Here is a 20,763-nt window from a genome sequence, read left to right on the forward strand (position 1 = left end):
AACTGTATACCATCAAATACTTCTCCACTGAAGCTCAAGGGAACTGCTTTCAGCACCTTTCTAATTTGCAAATCTCTGAATAATCCCGGAGACTGAAGACTCAGGGACAGCTGGGGCTCTGCGTACTGTTTCAGCCTCAAGATGCTTGGCTTTAAACATCTTTGGAGAGAAAAGATTTGCATCTCAGTTTGGGGTCCAGAACAAAAGGATATTAAGTGCCCAAACTTTCAGTGTTTCCCTGCCCCCAAAACAGAGAGGTACTGCGGATCTGTCTCTAAAAAGCTTAGGAAAACCCACCTAGCAAATAGGCTTTTCAATATAAACTTGGTAATAGCCCTCTAAGCCTGCTCGTCTAAGGAGATATTAATAAGATCGCTGGTGCTCTCTAAGAAAGAAGGCAACCACAGGGTTGTTTGCAGCACGGACAGAAGAACATACCTTTCCCAATCAGTTTCTCTCTGGAATAAAAGCAAAACACCTAAAGCCACGCCGACAGCACCACACATGGGCCCTCCCAACAGGAGCCGAGCACACCCGAGGCACGCTCCGCCTCGCGAGCTCCTGGGCAGCCTCAGCAGGAAGCCCACAGGCCTTTGCCAAGTAAAACTAGAGGGGTTTGCTCACCAGCACTGCATCCTGAGTGACGGGCTGACTGCAAGGATGAGACCAAGACAACCTCCCCTCCCCAACACATGTCCCTCCACACCAGCATCACAGCACCAAGAGCATCAGGTACAAGGTACCACACTCCCAACTCCCGGGCCAGGGATTTGGGTGGGTTCCCACTCAGTACCCACCATACCCTTGGGTAGCACTATCTCATCCTTGGGATGTGTCGATCCCTTGCTCTACCTTATTCCCAGCTGCTGGGGGAAGTATCCTGGCACAGCCCAGAGGCCCTCCTCATCTCTTTGCAGGCAAGTGAAGCAGACGCAAATGGTGTTTCTCCTTCAACACAAGCACCTTCCTCTCACCCTCTCCTTCGCTCCCCTCTTCCCCTTCTCCCCTTTTTTGCCACGGGAGGTTTCCAGCGCAGATTGGTGATGCCCCTCCACAGGGCAGCCACAAACGCGTGGAAAACCAGTCCATGTGAAGTCAGTGCATTTATACCCACGCATGTACTTCTGGCAAACAGCTCACAAGTTGGGCTGGCAAACACAATGGAACATGAGAAACAAAACTCCTGCTGTGAAGTTCCAAAACAATTCAGCAGGCTTTTTCATATCGGGAGAAAGCTGGGACTACGCGTGCAGCAAGGAGCAAACATGCATCAGTTCCATGTGTGGCTCCAGAGGCAGAAAATTGTCTTTTGCAGCGATGTAAACAACTGCTTCATTCCCAATATCCCTGAGACGAGGGGAGGAACTCGCCCAGCGAGGGTTTCACAAGGACGCTGCGCTCTCCTGGGTGCAGGTGCCAAAGCACTGTAATGACAAAGGGCAGCAAAGGAGCCAGAAGACATCAGGTATTGTTGGGCCAGAGCAAGTAGCAGAATGACTAAGTCATTCTTTCCAGCCTGCCCAAACTCTCACAGCAGAGTTAAATGGTTATTTGAGAAACAGATCTGAATTTGGAGGCATCGCTAGTTTCTGGATATCGCTCTGAACAAGGTGGGCAAGGAGAGCAAGATAGCTGCAGGGCCTGCTGCAAGTGGTTTAGAACAGGAGACCTGCTGAGCGACAGCAGTTCAGCAACCAGACTTTCCAGAAATCAAAGCTACAGAGATCTCGGGGTCAAAGCCGCAGTTCCCACCAGCCGATGCCAAACCTTGTCCAGCAGTCGGGAGCAGCAGGGTCCCCCCTGCCACCTTCTCCTGACAGCAAACCCGAGAGGGCAGTCAGGAGGACATCAAGGATGCAAATACGGCATTAAGGTTTTGGACACAGGGTTTTTAAGGCAGGAATTCTGACAAGCCTTTCATCGCACTCCCTGTACACACGGGACACAGCACTCACACCAGTTTGCTATTGCCATACGTGCCATTTCACTCATTTGAGCAACAGCACCTGCTTCCAGGCTTTTTGATGGCAGGGACCAGCACCCTGCACACCAGGAGGACACCAGGGAGGGAATAATGCATCTTCTAAATAATATCACTAAGTCAAATAATCTCATTAGCTCCGGGGAATCCTGGCCAGGTTCTGAAGTCACAGCAGCTGAGGGCAGACAGTGCCACAGAGCTGCTGCCAGGCAGATGACAGTCCTTTAAAAGCAGAGCACGCACTTTTTCCTTTCTTCTCTTCCCAAAATGTCATTGTCAATCCCAATACACTAGGATGAGAAAGCCTTGTTTTCACTGGAATATTCCACCAGCAACCACCTTCGCAATCCTGCTCCGTGCAGCGTTAACAAAGTAAACCAGATCTTGGCCCCAGTGAAAACTATGTGATTTTTTTGCCACTGACGAGTCACTGCTTTGCCTCACCTCAATGTCCCAGCTCATATGCAAAAGCAGCGCCTGTTTTCACAACACAATTAACTGTAGCAGCAGGTAACAACCAACACACAACTCCTGCCAACACAAATGTGCTGGTTTCATCTTGGGACCTCCTCCTTTGCTGATAGAGCTCGATATGGCTCCACCAGCATCAAGGAGCAATGAGACAGGCAAAGCTAATCACAGATGAGTAAAAAACTGACTGTAAAAAATCAAAACACCCTGGTCCTGCTGCAATAGTTGATAGATCATATTTAGGTATCAAATTAGCTCTTAAAGAGAGGGTTAAACTAAGTCAGCGGGATGTGGAATAAAATTTGGCAGCTGCAAGTCTGGTGCCAGAAAGTTGGCAGGGGCAGGACCGCGGCTGGACGGCACCGACGGGAGAGGCAGCTCTGAGGTACTCGGGTCCATCCCATGCTACTTCACTACTACACAGAGCAAGCAGCTCTCCTCAACTCTCTCCTTGTGCGGATGATGTTAGGAAGGGAAGAAATCGTGAATCGTTCCTGTGCCACAACTCTGAAATACTTTCAGAGTAGGGAAGAAACTGCTCCCATCACAAAAAGTCTAATTTCAGTGTGCGCGTGCATGAATGCACAAGGACTAAAAATAGAGGTACCCTATTTCCATGCATCGAGTCAGCAGGTACAGAAACAGCCGTAAACAGTGATTCAGCAGCAGCCCCTGTCATGTGGAAGGCTGGTCCCTTGCCTCTGCCTCCCTGTTTGCAGCCCTTCCAACCTCGGCTCGGTTCCCGACTCCTAGCAGCTCCCTTGCCTGTGGTGCCCAGGTCTGCCTTGCAAAAACACCCCCCACCCCGCAGGGCTGGGGAAAGCCTGCCAGCCACGGGGGACTCGCTGGCTGCGCAGCTCCCCCGGGAAGGGGGTGATGTGGGGCACTTGCCAATGCCCTCCAAGCAAGGTCCAGCTCCCAAAAACAGACATTTATAGAGCTTCTCTGTCTACAGCAGTTTTTCCAGTGCAAAGTCTACATGCAACCATAATTACGTGTTTTGCTATGAAAATAGCTCCATAATTCACATTTTTGCTACTTTTTCATTGAGCTTATGAGCCTTGTATCTACAAATCTTAGTCATCCAAGCTGGGTACAAAAACAGGCATGATGTACAACCATAGCGTATGGTTGCCATCTCTGGTGCAAAGTAGTGCTGTGACTCCATAAACACCCCTGATAAATTGCACAAGACGGCACCAAGGACATTTTTCAAGTCCTGTGAGATTTGCTACATAAACAGCTACGACCTTGTACACATGGTTTCAACAGGGCCAAGTTGTTTTTTGCTGGTTCTCACCCCCAACTTCTTCATTAATGTTTGCTGAGAAGCCAGAAGGAGAAGCAGATATATGAAAATGAGAAAGACCGAAGAGTAGAAACATCATCTTTCATTTACCTTACATTTTGTAAAACTAACTTATCTCTTCAAGCGGAGGGTAAGAAAATATTTCATAGTCTTCCCACCACCCTGAGCTCTCTCATTCACCCTTTCAAAGGCAGCAAAGGGAAGAAAAGCCTCCCAAGAACCTACCTGCTCTGTATCAAGCATCCGTGTAAGCTATTTCTCCCTCCAGCCCCCAAAGTCCTGGGGTTAACATGCTCCTTTCTGCTTTAGCAAGCTGTGCTCTCGGCTCCAGGTGCCGTCTCTCCCAAAGGCACCAGCGTCGTGGGGAAAACCCCCAGACCTGCTAGTTAGTGATGCTGATGCTCAGCCACTTCTGGCTGTGGCCCCTCTCAGCATCGCTGCCCCATCCGAGCCATGGGGCATCCAGCGGAGCTGCCGCCGGCCCCGGGGGGCTGCTCCCATGCCCTGCCATCCCGCAATGAGCTCACCGCCTTTCCATGGCAACCCTGACTCTTGGCCGGGACAGGTACCAGGGTCGGTCACGAAGGGCTAGCTGGTCCCACGGGTCACCTGGGGAGGTCTGGCCGTGGCACCCATGTTGTATCTGTCTTCACTGGATTTTTTTTTACGTGCTTTGAGAAAGTGCCTATTTTTTAAGATTCCCCCCTCAAAGAAGCGTATTTAATCAAAAGCACCAAAAGGCAATCTAGAGAAACCCTGCTGGCCAGGATGCCCAAACCAGGATGCACGTCCACAACACCAGCCTTAAAAACCTTTTGGGCTTTGTTGTTATCGTTGCTTTTCTGGTCAAAACACATGGAGCCAGCAGCATCACCAGGCAGACGGGAACACTTAGAGCTCGGGACATCCTCTACAGCCACCCCGCAGCCTCATGCTGCGCACCCCGGGCACCCACCGCTGCGCCCCAGCGGCTGGGGCTCCCCAGGGCGATGCAGGTGGGGCGGAGGGGAGACCGTGCCCCACATGTCCCCCAGACGTGACGCAGGGACGCTAACCCAAAAGCGCAGCCTGTGCCCCTGCGTTGGGCACACTGCAGCCTGGCTCATGCACCGCTTACCTGCTAATACCTCATGCAAAAATGAATAAATAATAATGAAGCTATTAAAATCAGGGGAGCTGTCATTACAGCTGCAACTTCCAGAGTCATTTTTCTACCATTTGAGGGATGATAGTCCTTTGAGCGAGCAAGTACTACATGCAGCCAGCAAGCCTTTTAACGCATGACAAAAATATCATTGAAGGATTTTCCTGCACAACTTTGACTTATCCCCACACCATTCCTAGCCAGCATAACTGACCAAGAACAATTAAAGCACACAAGGATTTCAACTTAATCTCAGAATGGATTAAAGTCCTTCCTACTCTCACCTTGACATACTCTGAAGCCTGGATGATTTGCATTTTGACGTCTAATTGAAATGAGGGTTGCTGCCTGACAGGCCTTAATCTTCTCAGAAACATGGTTGTGCCTCCCTCCCCAAAGCAAACATTTATCACAAGTTTCACCTTGAATATAGGTCACAGCATTGCAAAGCAAGTAATCAGAGCTGTAAAAAAAAGAAAAAAAAGAGATGATTCTGTCTAGGTAAAAAAAAATAAATTCAAAAGGCACATCTGTTCTCCTGAGCCACAGTAAGGAAAGATTATTACCATTAGTGTGAGTGTTATACAGCAAATGAAACAATTGGTTAAAGAAAAAAAAGAAAAAAATCACTTATAGTGTCATCTTTCATCATTAAATTTTCATAGAAAAAACATAGCGATTTTGCTTAGTCTGAATATATACGCAATGTAAAGAGACTATCTGACATCATCAAGGCATAACACCGCAAGATAAATGGAGATGATTTGCCACACTACTGGAGCAGCTGTAACTCCCTCCCAGACCTGCAGCTATCAAATGAAAGGGCACAGAAATAGCAAGCCATCTGCTTCTTGCTGGCCACTGAATCTTGTGCATTTGGCTGACGGGAAAGAATTGGAGGTCTTACTCTTCTCCTGCTCCTATGGGCTTAAACGGGGGGCAGCGGAGCTGTCACACTAGTTTAAAAGCCCCTCCCTTGGTGGTCCCATTTTGTTTGTCCCTGCAAGCCTTAGCCATCCCCACAGGACAAACATCTGGAAGCCTCGGACTTGGCTGCGGTTTGCACTGAGGCTGCCCTAAGCAAGGGCAGCTGGAGCACATGCATATGCATCCAGAGAGCGCCCGTCTGGAGCAGAGCCTCGCTTCACAGACTTCCAGCAATGCAAAACCAGGCTCAGCGCTCCGGGCTGCCTTCCTTTCACACAGCAGTTGGTTTTTGAGAGCATTAAAAGGAAAGGGAAAAGTGGACCAATAAGGCTGAATTTTTCCTGTCTTGCTTCTGCACTACAGTGCAATTCTCCCTGCTGCACCCTCCTGAGGGATGGCAGCACCCGTGACAAGCTCAGGAGATGACAGAGGAGCGAGCTGCAGGCAAGCCATGCTCTCCCCTGTGTATGGAAACACCAGGCAGCCTCCTGCCCACCTTCCCAAATGCAAACAGCGAGGAGGAAAGGATGCACGGCTATTGTGCATAGAGTTAAGATCTATATGAAGCCCCATATGTGTAAATTACAAGTGCGTACAACTTGTAAGCATGAACTATGCAAGACTATTAACTGTCATAATAAGAGGGAGCAGCTGTAGAGGCTGCTCGGAGGACACAGCAAGTCGCAGAAGGGGCAGCCCGTGGATGCTCAGTGTCCGCATGTGCCTGAGCTACAGCACGGCCGCTCTCACCGGGTCCAGCCCTAGCGCACCCAGGGACCTGCGCATCTTGCGCTAAGCAATTAACTCAGCATCTCATAAGCTCTCACTGTCTTCCAGCGCTCTATGGAGGAAAGAGAAATATTTTCATCACCTTTATATTGATGGCAGCCTGTGAAAGATCTGGAGAATTGTGCGAGCTTGTGAAGGAGCAAGCAGGGAGCTGATCCTGTAACCTAGCCCAAACCCAAGCCCCCAGCCAGCACCCAAACTGCCAAGCTCTGCCTCTGCTTTCACCCAGGAGCGCAAGGAACCTGAAACAGCAAAACCCCTCTGACAGCCGGGAGCTCCAGTCCCTGTTTCAGTTCAGTCATTTGTTCCTTGACTAATGAACCCCCCGCACTCGGCTGGAGCCCACCGGTGAGGATGCCAGCCAGGGGCAGCGCTGCACAGCCCATGTCGCAAGCACCAGCGGGTCGCAGGCAAACACTGGCCATGGGCAGGGATGCAGGCTGGCGGCACGGTGCACTCGCCTGTCCTGAGCCTGCAATCTGCAGAGTGTCGCAGGCTACTTAACTCAGCCCGGTCACCAAGTCCTTGCTGAGCTGACACCACACTTAGCAGATGTAGCTGGGGGCAAGCTCTGGCCATAAATTACTTACAGGGTGAGAAAGCTTTTCATACAATTTTACATAAAATATGAATCTCTCCGGTCAATACGAATGCTGTTAGGATTGAGTGGCGGGGCCATACACAGTGAGGAAGCGTTTTGGAACACAACAGGTGCCGAAAGGGGAGGCACAGATTGGTGGCCAGTTTCATTTATTGTATATCATGGACTTGGAAGAACAAACATCAAGTACCGTGATTACATTTACTGATGATTCAGAGTTGTGTGGGCTCCTCAATACACAAGAGGAGGGCAATAAAGTCCCAGACAACTGTGAGCAAGCAAGCACCTCAGGGGATAATTGAATTAATTTGAGCCATGGAAATGCCACACAACAAGGCTAAAACATAAAGCAAATAACCTCAAAAAGGACTTTGCACTCAGAGACTATATGAGACAAACCCAGGCTAAGGCTTGCTCCCAGTTATCCACACAGAGCACCAGGCGCTGTACAAGCACAAACGTTGTCGTGGCCATCAGAGAAAGCAGATAGGTCAAAATAGGTACAGGATAGACATGAAGCATTAAAAATGCAATCCCAGCGATACCAGTTGTGAATGCCCCCAACCCAGCACGCGGTGGCTTTAGAGAGGGGCTGTGCCATGTGGGGACCGCTGGCGATGAAGCAGCTCCTGGGCCACCCTGGCAAAACAAACCCACGCAGGGTCCCTCAGGCCACAGCACCTGCCTCCCAACTCCCAGTTCCTATGATCAGCTCCTTTCCAGACTCTTAACCGTTGCTTTCCATTCCCGGATTGCGTACCTGCCCCTAATTGCCTGGGCAGCCTCGCCATGCTGACCAGCCCTGCCTGACACAAGGCAGTTGCCTGAAGAGGCGTCTTGCCTGAGCCACCCTGCCCAGCAAAAGGAGTGCTGGCAGGGCATCACAGTGGGCACAGAGCCCTTTCCAGGAGATGGGCCCCGACAGCACCTTGTAGCGAGACCGGGGAACACAAAGCATCTGGAGCAGCAACATGAGAAAGGACACGGGAGAACAAGTAAGAAGTGGCAGAGCTGCCCAAGGCCCCAAAGGCAAGGAGAAGATGCTAAATTTGATGAGGCTGAGGAAGGGAGCCAAAGGAGGAATAAATAGAGCTAATGAGAAAACAAGGCATGAGCATTCGAAAACCTTTAACACACTGCTAAACAGCAATAAAAAGGCAATTAGAGTTCCAAGATGCATGGAGGGTAATTGCACGCACTATAAATAGGTGGTGGGAAGACTGTCCCACTCAGCAGGATCTGATTCACTTTTGGGGTGACTTCTGCGCAGACAGGAATATTCTGGTGTGAGACAGAAGCTGAGAGAAGAGAGTTTACAGAGAGATGAGATTACAGGAAGAATTTCTATCACACACATCCTACTGCATGAAATATGCACCAAGCAGGAGCTTTACAACGGAGGCTTCAGAGGTCTGCGCCTGAGGAACTCCTGACAAAAGTTCAGCAGTAGAGATGTCAAATAGCCTTAGAAAGAAACATCCATTTTATGCCAGCCAGCAACATGTATGGCACTGGAGTCTGGGCAGTTCAGCGGCTGCTGCTATTGATGGAGGGACTCCCTAACCACGCTGCTCTCCAGCACCCACAGAGATCCTGCCCTGCTCAGCTCATATGCCTTGCGTGAGCATGTGCACACATGCACCTATAACAGCATTTAACAGCAAGCAAAAAGAGAGGTTTAAAAGTGGAATTCAAATGCCAAACCCACTTGAGCACACTCCTCAGGCTGCCACCAGCGTGCTCTTTCTGTTTCCTACCTGCGCCTCAGGTGTGCTCGCTCTGCTCCGCGGCAAGGAGCACGGCTGCTCCGCAGGCACGTAACCCTCTCTCCTGGGCTGGTGTAACCCCTCAGGGGATGTCTATGTCTTGTCAGTACAGGCTCATGGTAGCCGGTGCAAGCAGCTAGCTTGCTGTTTAAAGAACAAGCTCTCTGATGCCATTCCCTGCCCAGCCGTCCCTCCTTAGGCCCACGAGGCACTCTCCCTGCCAGGCACTCGGCTCAGGCCGTAGGGGAATGTGCCACGAGAAGTCCTGGGGAAGAAGGAGCCCTCAGAGCAGATAACACCCACAAGACTCCAGCTGAACGTAGGGGTAGGGTCTTTGCAGCATCACAACCAACATCTTTAAGAGCAGAAGGCACCACTGAAGCCCAGGGAACCTGCCAACGAGCAGAAATTGTACCAGGCAGATCCCTGGCCAACGTAAACCACCACTGCACGATCAACTCGATTTTTTTGAGGACATCAGTTCTCTCTTGAGACATCTAGAGGCTAGAAAAGTAGTATTCCCCACCATCTCTGCAGGGCCCGCACCAGGCCTGCTGCAAAGCAAATGGGAGATGGAAAACGCAGCCACACCTCGGAGCTGTGAGAAATCCCTCCTCCCTTCCCCAGCTCCTTCACAGATACCCTTCTGGTGGGGGAAAATTTGCAGACTGAAGCACCAGAGGCCCGAGAAAGAGAAGGAGCAAAGCCGTCACTACTCAGCTCCAAACTCCTTCAGCCAGGCCTGGTGCCCCTCCCAGCTCCTCGCTCCTTCCCACCGCAGAGCATCGGCATCGATTCACGCTCGGGAGCTGCTCTGCCCTCGCGAATGACTGAGCACACACAAAGTGTCTGCAGTCCTAACTCCAGCTAGCTCTTGGCTCTGCACCAAAAAACAACCCCATGCAGCTCAGACAGCTGCACGTCCCCAGATAACAGCAGCAGATGGCTTCTGCCTAGAGGTCTTGCTGGCAGAGGGTGGTCTGCGGTGCTAGGGGTGGGAGGCACAGCACTGTTTTTTGCGGCACGCACCGCTGGCGGGTCACGCAGCCTTGCCCATGGCTGTAGAAGTGCTGGCTGTGTCCTTCCTTCATCCTTGCACCGTCACCATGCAGGTAGCAAAGCAGCTGGCTCCTGCTGCGTCACCCCATTAGCTTTCTTCCGAGGCAGCGATGAGTCCATCGTCTCTGGTTGCAAGAAGGGTGGGAGCAGTCTGCTAGGAAGGAGGGGAAACCTAGGGGTGTAGGCAATAAAAGCAAACTCGGCCTGTGCAATATGCAAAGCATTTGTGCCCTTCTGCTGAACCAGGAAAGAGTATTTGGCATCTTAGAGGAAATTTGCCTTTTGCTTGATGTTCTGCTTATGCAATGCCTAAATCCTCTGCTGCTGAGGTGCAAGAGCAGCTGACCCTCCCCATAGCGCACCAGGCAAAGCGACATCCCCTTCTTGCAAAAGCTAGCCCCTGCCAGCATCAACAGCAGTCCCAACGGAACTTCTGAACAGCTTCACTTAATTGCTCACAAATCATCCGATGTTTTTTGTGCCTGAAATATAACAGCTGAACCCCCTCTCCTTCCCAGCCCCCACCGATCAGACAAGGACATCCAAGGGACACCCTTCCACAGTCACCTGCACCAGCCACATGCCAAGGTCGGACAGAGAGAGCCCAGAAACCTCCTTCCAAAGTGCTTTTGCAGTATTTTGTTTTACTTGACCAACTGGCTGGACAGGGCTCCCCTGAATCTCTCCTTGGGATAAGAGTTTGTTTCCGAGCAAAGCACCGGTTGGAAATGAGATGGGTGGTAGAAGGGACAATGAGGTCATATACAGAAAAATGCATTCTCTATATAGGAGGAAAAAAAAAAAAAGTTTTTGACCCCAAATCTGCTTCCTTGTTGAACTAATACCGTATCTCACTCCAGTGAGCATGGTGCTTTATTTAGGAGCACCAGTTAATATTCCCTCTGACAGCCAAATATCAAACCCAAGTCCCTTTATCTCACCAGAGTGCCACCAGCCAGGCAGCTTGTCCCCTCCTGCTCCCAGACAGAGTCCATACATCAGCTGTGACCCACCCCGGGCTCTGAAACGACCCTCATGCACACACATGCTTGTGAGCGGCCACACTTGCATCCCTCCTGGAAGAGGCAATCGCCACCCATCTTCAAGCAGCTCCAAGGAAAGCAAGGGGCTGCTCCCCTGAGATACGGAGGGGGAGAAGGCTGTGTGTTGGGGTGCAGGATTTTATCATGCTGCAGCCACGTGTTGGGGTGCTTAGGATGGTAAAATCCTGCACCCCAACACACAGCTTTCTGCACCTTAGGGCATTGCCTACTTAGCATAGTCTGGACTGGTAACATGATAAATTCCCCAGGAAAGGGAGAATCGCTTCCTACAGGAGTCGGCGTGCCCCGCACACCTTATCGATTGCAAACACGCTTTGCAACTAATAAACATCAGCGGTTACTACAAACTTACAGGATCTGCAAACTCCCAGCACCATCCTCTCCAGCTCAGCAGGTGCTTGGGATCAAATTCAGATGCTATAGCAGACACAGCTGATGCCTTTCACAAGGCAATGTGAGAGACTGTTTCAGTAAGACATTTCTTCGCAAATAGCTTTGCCATCAGTAGTTCTTCGGGGTGTGAGCCTGGAAATTGGCCTTTCCTCCCTATCACTTTCCTCCCCTGCGCCGGACAGGCAATTGGGAGCCAAGCCGCCTCCTTCAAGCCCCACTCCAAGGGACTGAGCTGAGCCTGTACACACTATGGTGCTACGGCTGCTCTGGATGCAGGGCTTCTTTCTCTTGCAGAAGTACATTAGGCAACGACAACATCCAAAACGAGTGCTTCTTTTCCAGTGCCAAAAAGTTTATTGATTTCTTTCCCCCCCAAGATCCTTCCCCAGGCTGAAGACAAACAGCAGGTGATGGGTTTGCAGGGACGGGGTCACTCTGCTCCATGCTTGTACAGGACCAGATCCAGTTCATACCTGGTGCTCATCCTAAACCATCAAGTGTGGATCTAAATCCCACCTGAAAAGGGAGCTGGAGGTGGAAACAGGGGGTCTACAGAAAAAGCTAGACCTGAAGACTGTCTCATCATATTCTGAAGACAAAGAGCACCCTGCCCTTGGGTGAACGTCACCCTAATTTAGCACATGAGATCACAAAAGGCCACTGCTGGACCATTAGCGGGCAGCTCTGTTTGCCAGGGTATTTGTACAAATACACTGTGGCATCATCCCAAAGTCCTACCAAAGTCAGTGGGATTCCTTCAAGACCTGCACACTGCATCTCCGCTTCCCAAAGATAAATGCTGCAACACCATCATTAAAAAAAAAATCCCACCCTTTGGGCTAGGAAAAACATAAATAAATCTAGATTTCATTAAGTTTCTTCATCAAACACTAACATTTGGGTATGGGCAGACGCTCAGCACTTGAGCGGTCGTGGTCACATGACTGTCCTGAAGCACAAGGGTCAAGTCATTGAGTTGTATGGCCCAAGTCATTGAGTTGTGTGTCGGGGCAGTTTTCCAGCCCCTCCAGGCTGGAGGTGGGCCTGTACTAATGTCCCCTCACAAGGGTCATTATATACCTCACACTGCTAAAAGTCCAAGCTCCTAGCCTTAATGTGAGGTAGACAGACAGGTTTTGAACTATGACAACTACAAACACAGCATCGCTTAGCCCAAGCTGAATAAACATTTGCATGACATTTTGACTCAGGTGTTTAAATTCTAGAAAACGCCTGACTATCAGCCTGAATCACAGACAAACAATACCAAATATTATCACTAAAAGCACCTTTTCAAACAACAATTTCACACATTGACATCAAACACTCAGCGACTGCACTTAAGTCTGCTTTTAAGAATGATGCCCACCCAATCCAGAGGAAAACCCAGCCAAAACACCCCCAAGTATCCTGTACCCACAAATAATTTCTTCCAAAGCAAGTGCCAGGTTAGGATGCTCCATGTATTTTTTTCAGTACCTAAACGACACAGGGAAGTTCCCCAGGAACCTGCCATCTCTTGCATCTCCCCTCTCCCACCCTCATGAAGACACAGCTGGACCCTGCCGCTGGACCTCAAAGCATGCCCTGTGAGAAGGGTGGCCCAATTCTGACCTGCTGGGAGCCAGTTGTGCCACCTGCTGTGTGCAGCGGCCAAGGCGAGGAGGAGAACTCTGCTTGTCCTCCCGTGCCTGCACCACGCTCTCTGAGAGCTGGGGAGCAAGGTGTCACCTTCCCTTGCACCTCACCCTGCTCTGTTGCCAGGAGGAGAAGACCTTTGAGGGGCCACCCATCGAACCCCACCTCTGAGGAGCCGCCCATCCTCCTGGGTGACAAACGGAGAGGACCTGCTCACCACCAGGGAAGGTCCCCTCATCTGCTGTTTTATGAGACCTCTACTGTTTTAATTAGTCCTAGTTTTTAAAGACACACTAAAATATATGTGCTTCCTAGAGATCACTTTGTGGGTGAAACCCTGGCGCTGCTGAAGCCACTAGCTGAATTCACATCGACACCAACCAAGCAACAGCTTTATTGATTATACTATATTGATTGGTCTTAACATATTAATCAGGTTTACATAATTAAATAGAAATAGGGTGTAGACTATTTCTAAATAGAATAAAGCATCGGCATTAGCTGTAAGGGGTTTGTGTGCATTCACTGCTAGTAGCAGTGTTGTGATGGCTGGGTTCTTACTGCTAAACCACACTAAAAACAAATTAAATACTTCTCCAGCTAAAAAAAAATTACATAGGGAAATGACTTGCTGACCGCTTCCCACTTAGGTGAATGGAGAACGAGTGACTCATCATTCAGCAGAAGGAATTACAAGTTGTGCAAAAGGCAAAGTGCTTCAGGGAGAGCGTCTAGACTATGCAAAGCAAGTCCATAAATAATACCTTTTGGAAACGACCGGCTTTAGCAGGGGTTGGAGCTGCATGATCTGATGAGTCTTCTCCACTTTTAGTTCACATCATCCCTGGCCCGAGAGGTGCCACTCACAATAATTGAATCGTCAGGCTATGGATCAGGAACTGCAAAGTTTTACAACAGCCGAAGACCAAGCTCACAGCCTATTTAATTACCTGCTTCCCAATCCAATAAGCTGCAAGTATATAAATAGCCAAAGTATGACAAATATTTGATATCTGCTAGAATTAAATTAAGATAAGGTACTGACAAGATAAATGATAAGTGTTTTAACTGAAAATAACCATTTTCTGCAGATTCCAGACAACTTGAGCACAACGATCACGTTCTGCACTCCACACTGCTAAGGCACACCGCACCTGAGATGTGCCAGACTTCCCTCCCCACGGCAAGGCTCTCCAAGCAGCAGTGAAACGCGGGCAGGCTCGTCTTCACTTCGGGATTCGCACAGAGCTGACCCGGGGACAGCCTAAGCCGAGAGCCCAGCCACACACACAACTTTCATTTGATGGTGGCAGTGGCCAATGCCAACACTGATCCAGCGAAGCGGCGAAGGCAGCCCCTAACTACCCTTCCAGGTTTTTACGGGCATAGCACCGATAATTATCTTGCAAGCTCTGCTGCAGCTACAGAGCTGTACATGGGATCCAGCTCATGCCTGAGACCTGCCTGGACCTTGCATCTCCTTCTTAAACAGCACTAGAGAGCAAGCGAGGAACAGACAGAAAACAAGCATCATCTTTACCTCTCCTCTCCTGCAGAGCTGAGAAAACCACACCTCTAAGGGTTTCTTGGGGCCAGCAGGGCAGAATCTGACCATAAAAATCACAGTTCCTCCAGCAGAAAGCTGCTAAAACAAGTCCCAATACCACCTGAGTCACGGTCTGTCCCAGAAGAACATGTTGGTAGTTTTAAGAGAGAACTTGTGTAAATATTCCGTGAAAATAACAACCCAACCCATGATAGGGAAGAAGGATGTGATTATTTGGAAGGCTGCACTAGCTTTACTATGTTCCTAACTGTTGTAGCATCTGCACGCATGCCAAAATGGCAGAAATTTGATATTTTAAGATGCATCATAACTGATTTAACAGAGTTTGTGATCCCTCACACCTGTTCTGCATTAAGCACCACACTTAAATCAATCACCATTCAGCAAAGCACAAGCTTAAGCCCTTTGCTGAATCTGACAGAGACTTTTGCTAATGCACCCAACGTCACCCCACAGGCTTACACAAGGACCCAAATCACAAGCCACTTCTCCCAGGAGTAGCTCCAGTAATCTGCAACTAAGCTGGAACTTTTTTCATCCCACATTTATCCCACTGGGAAATGATTTACTCTCCCACATGCCGCCTGCCTGCTCCCTCGTTCTGCAGGGAGGAAAAACAGTGATGGAAAACAGGTGATGGCAACCACAGCTGCAGTGATGCCTCACCTAATGTGCTCTCCACATTTTATCTCCTAATGAGTTCTTCCTGCTGCCCCCTTCCCAACAAGTGTTTTCAAGGGGCTGGTGATAATCTGGAGAAGATCTCTCAGTTTATGCTATTTTGAATGAGCAAATGCCAATTCCTGGGTTGTGCTGTGCCTTTTGGCTGACATGTTTTGGAGGTGTTTAGCAAGAGGTATAACCCACATCCAAGAGTGCTTGGTCTGCGTCACTACAGAGGCATACACGTTGCCTGACTTCCTCGGGCTGCCGGCTGAGCTCTCCTCCCAAAGGCTTCAGACAGCTGGGCTCAAGCAGGGAGAGGCACAGAGCATGGCCAGTAGTCTCAACTCTACTTCCAACAAGTCAGCGTGAGCTAGAGAAAAGACTAAATACATCCTGGGCAAGCAATTACCAAGCTAAGTGCCATCTGCAGTACTAAAACACATTGTTCTGAGAGCAAGAGAGCTGGCAAAGCCGCTTTCCTCCTGAACTGCATCGTGAGGCTGGAGCCTTTGGTGTCCGGCGAGGTGTAAGCTCTGACGGGAGCTTTTCCTCCCAGGCCACACATTCAGCAGGTCTTTGGCTCAGATTCCTCAGGGTCTAGAAAGGGCTGCCCGCACGCTGCCACCTTCCTCCCACCTGGGGCAGGAGACAAACACAGGTCTCCCTGTTTTCACCAAGCTTTTACAGGACAAGTATCTTGCAGACCACTGTCTGCCTGTCAAATGTGCCTGGAATTCAGTAGTGGCTTAAAAAAGAAATCCAAGTGGGAAGTAAGACAGCACAGGCAGGTATCTAATAAGCCCTTTTTTTTTTTTTCCCTTAGGAAACAATGCTAGTGAGATGTAAATAAAAGAACTTACAGGTAGACATCACAGATGTCTACTCAAGTGAAGCCTTACCACATAGACATCGAGATAAACCTGACGCAGAGGTGTAGGCTTGAACACGCTGATCTAAAAAACAATTTTTACTCTGTTGCTGAAATTTCTGGGGTGTCAGGATCAGAAAAATATCAGCTCTGAGTGGCATTTGCTTGAATTCATCTTGAAATCCGAAACAGAGTTTGTTACTGGTATAAACAAGCAACGCTGTCATGCCCACGTGCAGTATATACCCAGCTATGCCATCCATTCACACATTTCCACTGCTCTCTTTGCTTTCACATATATGCTATAATTTATCAAACCACATGTAATTATCTTTCTGTTGCAACAGTACCTTAAGTACACACTTCCCTTTATTCCACGGCGGCTCACGAGGGCTGTAAAACACCAGGCTGCATTTTCCAGCTCCGGAGTGCTACACACAGGCATGCTGCTACATAACCGGTACCCAGGGTGTCTGTGCATGACATCGCTGTAACACGCAGCCCGCGGGGCTCAGGGTACCGGCCAGCTTTGATACAGCAGCACTGCAGGATCAAGGAGGGAGGATTACACACCTTGCGGGAGGTACCGCGGTGATCTTCAGCCCAGGCAAGAACTTCAGTGCTGCAACTGCAACAAAATCAGTTGCTTTCTTTTCTGAGAAAATTGCAAAGAAGAAGATGAAGCTACAGAAGCAGCCCAGGCTCTGGGAACTTGGCAGGGGCTGCATGCAACGCAGCCCACCTCAGGCCCTGTGGTCCTCCCGTGGAGGTGGGCTGGCTCTTATCAGCAAACCCAGCCAGGCAACTGCTCTGCAAGGCAACAGCCTCGCCTGCAAAGCCATGGTCACCCTGCTTGGGCTGTGCTTGGGGGTGGCAGCATCTCCTGTGCTACAGGGGAGAGCTCTGGGCCAGGTGAAGCCAGACCTCATCCTCTTCCTCCTTCCAGCACCGGGCAGGACCTGCTGAGCAGGGCTGGGGACAGGTCACCAGCCCTCGCTGCTGCACAGCTCCATCAAAGCACCTCCGTGGCGGCTGCTCGGCACCTCCCTGATGTGGGTGTGGGGTCCCAGCAGCCCCACGTGAAGCCTGGCTGGTCCCCACGCCTCGACAGAGCCCCAGCGAGGCTCCCAGGCGTCCTGCCCACGGGCAGTGACCGCAGCGAGCAGATCGGCAGGGTCAGGCCCCCACATCTCCAGGGTGCCCACGTGTGCAGTGGATCAAGCACCTCCCTCTGCAGCCTCTCCGCCTGGTGCCGTCAGGAGAGGCGGGAGCGCGGTCCTGCACACCAGCATGGAGACTGCAAACGACGCTTGGGGGTTTTCTGCTTCCCATTTCTCCCAGGACGAAGCCCTTCCCTCACAAATGGCAGCCTGTGAGGACGGAGAGGCAAATGACACATGGAGAAAGAAGCGGTTTATCCCCCACGGGGAAACTGAGACAACAGCTCCCACCAGGGCAGGACCAAAACCTGGTTTTCTCCCACCTTTCCCTTGAGGAGCAAAATGCATTTGCTCCACCCTCATGAGTGTTGGAGCATCTGGTATTTCCATCGTGACCGAAGGCCCACCAATACACAAAGTCCCCACAGAGACCATTCAGCCTGGCAGAGCCACCATGACAGAAGCTCAGTGCCCAAGAGGGAACGAGTCCCACACCTTCACCCTTTGGTCCCCCTCGAGCCAGAGACGGAAGGGTGGGCTTTCCCAGAGGGATGCCTGAGGAAAGCAGAGGAGCACATGGAGTCCAGCAACAAACTCCAGGCTCTGGCAGTCCTTTAATTAACTTTAATAGGAGTTTTGGCTAAGGAGAAAGGGCAAGGATTTACTCCCAGGAACCTGCATGACAACTGAATATAGGCATATACAGAAGATGAAAACCCAGAATGAATTCACCTTTAAAAGGGTGAATTCAATTTGACATGTGTTGTCAAGTTAAATTATCTTTCCCAATTCCATCTCACTGCTAAGTCTGAGGGGAGACGGTAAGCCCCCAAGACACACCTATTTTAGCTGTTTGTATAAATAAGGCAGGCACATTTCCCTACGTTCTTCATTTCACAGAGAATGGATTATTTTCTCCCAGGATCCTGTGTAACTTCCCCGTTCCCCAAGTACTGCTGCCAGTTTACCATTTTTCTCATTACTCCTCATTTCTTTGTTTCACTTGTACTTTATTCCCGCCTTTTCTCTTTCCCTCCCCTCTTTCTGCCCCTTCACAGAGCAGTATTTTGATTTCAGGGACCGTGAATTGCCCTTCTTCCCAGCCACTCTTCTCCAAACCACTAAGACGCTGCCTGCTCCTTTGGAAAAACTCCTTTTCAATCTCGGTTCGCTTTTATGTGAGAAACAGTTGCAGGGCTTGTTTGTTTGTTTTAATTTCTGCAAAACTAGCAATTACTTAAAATCCATCATCTTTTTCGAACGCAAAGAAGTTGCACAGGAAACAAAAGCCAAGACAACTTTGAAAATCCACAATCTATTGAAAAGGGTTGTAGGCAAAAAAAGAAAATAAAAAAAAAAATCTCAAAACCTAGCTAAATCTTCAGCTATGCACTTTGCTCAGCAAACAAAAGCAGATCATTCAACCTTCCAGCAACACCAGATTGTCCTATATTGCCTTTAAACTACATGCAGTACAGATACACTTTCCTACCTCCGTATGTTGCAATGACTAATAATAGTCCTGTGGTGTAGCAGAACTGAATGTCGTTTGCATCAATACATCCAGGAGCCTGCCTGATATGTAAAGGTCATTTGTGAACACAGAACAGTATCAAGGCTAAAACTGCAGTCTAAGAAACTCAACCGAAAATGAAGAAAAAGCATCAGCCAGCTGTTCCAGAGAGTTACATCCTGTTACAGACCTAACTCTGGCTGCCACAGGGAAAAAGTTGGCTGCATTTGAGTAAAAAGCGCCCGTGTCCACATCCTGGAGAAACTTAATTTCTGCCCTGGCCCATAAGCTCATGCCTCGGTGGAGAAATAAGCTCCAAGACGGCTCCTCGGGACAGGGAGCCCAGGCGAGGGGCTCCTGCCCAGCCTCTGCCCGGAGCAGTGCGCGGCCCTGCCGCGGTGACGCACTTGGGAAGGAAGAGTCAGGATTGTGGCAGCGACTTCGTCGCAAAGCTCTGCTGCCACGTTTTGCCGGGAAGCCAGTGTCGGGGAGCTTGCCGCGCATAAACACTTGCACAAAGTTGAAATGAGACTTGGTAACTCCCCAAGTCAGCACCGGCACTCCCAGTTAAGCGAACTTTGCAGCGAGCACGGAGTTGCAGAGTCCCTTTGCAGGAGGCAAGGGTGCACGCCTGGTGTTTTCCAGTAATGTAACCCATTTCTCTCCTTTTGACAACCTTTAGATGGCCAACATCCCAAACTTCCCGAATCCCGATGTTGCGTAACTAGGAGCAATGCCATATGTCAGCGTGCTGGCTCTGTGCGGGAGCCCACGGTGGGGAGCAGCACGGAGGGGAGGCTGGAGGCAGGGGGCTTCCCCGCACCCCAGGACGGGGACGCTGCCAGCAAACCCCACCCGTGCGGTGCCCAAGGTGCCCTGTGCCAGCATTGCCCTTGGGGTGCCCGGGCGGCTGCGGGCCTGGGGAGAGGGATGGAGGCAGGGGAGCAGGCAGGGATGCGAGCAGGAGGGAATTCAGGGGAGCATGCAGGGGGGTGGGCAAGCAGGGGGCAGAAGGGCAGTGAGGGGAGCGGGCTGGGGGCAGGCAGGCAGGAGGGCAGGCAGGAAGGCTGCTGCCAGGGGGCAGGAGGACAGCGCAGGCAGGGGAGCTGGCAGGGCAGGGCGCGGGCAGGGGAGGCCGGGCCCGGCCGTGCAGGCAGGGCCGGGCCGGGCAGGGCAGGACCGGGCCGGGCAGGGCAGCCCGCGGAGCCATACCTTTTGCTGCCGGCGGGCCATGTCGGTGGGCTGCTTGGCGTTGAAGGGGTAGGCGATGCAGCGCATGACGAAGACGTAGAGCTGCAGCTTCCTCTTCCTCTCCTCCTCCTCCCGCTGCAGCCGCTCCAGCTCGTCCTTCTCCTTCTCGCTGGCCACCGAGGGGCTGGGGCTGGCGGGCCGCGCCGCGCCGCCGCCGCGCCCGCCCGGCTGCAGCCCCCCGCCGCCGCCGCCACCGCTGGCAGCGCCGCCGCCGCCCGGGCCCTCGCCGGGGCGGCTGGGCGAGAGCCGCGCCGCGGCGGGCGCCAGCGGCTCCTTCCCGCTCTCCTCCTCCACCAGCTCCTCCGACTCCTCCTCGCTGGACGACGGGTCCAGCATCGCGGCGGCGGCTGGGCTCGGCCGGGGCCGGGCCGGCTCTGGGCTGCGCTGGCTCCGCTCGGCTCGGCGCGGCTCTGCCGGGCTCCGGCTCCGGCTCCGGCTCCGGCTCCGGCTCCGCTCGCCGCCGCGCCCGCGCGCGCCCCCGCGCCGCCCCGCCCTCGCCCCGCCCCGCCCCCTGCGCGCGGGCGCTGGCCGCGGTGCTGCACGGCGAGGGGCGAGGGAGCCCGAGAGGGGCGGGGGGAGAGCGAGCGGCCCCGCCG

The 20,763-nt window shown here is 51.4% G+C and overlaps 1 protein-coding gene across 8 annotated transcripts in view; it reads right to left on the bottom strand.

Moving 5' to 3' along the window:
* Positions 1–20,503, bottom strand: part of CADPS (calcium dependent secretion activator) — a 223,542-nt gene extending 203,039 nt beyond the window's left edge. For all 8 annotated transcript variants that reach the window (XM_087743393.1, XM_087743388.1, XM_087743392.1 and 5 more), the window contains exon 1: positions 20,129–20,503. In XM_087743393.1, the coding sequence (XP_087599519.1) occupies positions 20,129–20,503 (375 nt within the window). The remainder of the gene's footprint in view (positions 1–20,128) is intronic.
* Positions 20,504–20,763: the final 260 nt, after the last annotated feature.

Source organism: Nipponia nippon, unplaced genomic scaffold (genome assembly GCF_047370975.1).
Source record: "Nipponia nippon isolate SJK-2023a ecotype South Korea unplaced genomic scaffold, ASM4737097v1 scaffold_9, whole genome shotgun sequence".
NCBI lineage: Eukaryota > Metazoa > Chordata > Aves > Pelecaniformes > Threskiornithidae > Nipponia > Nipponia nippon.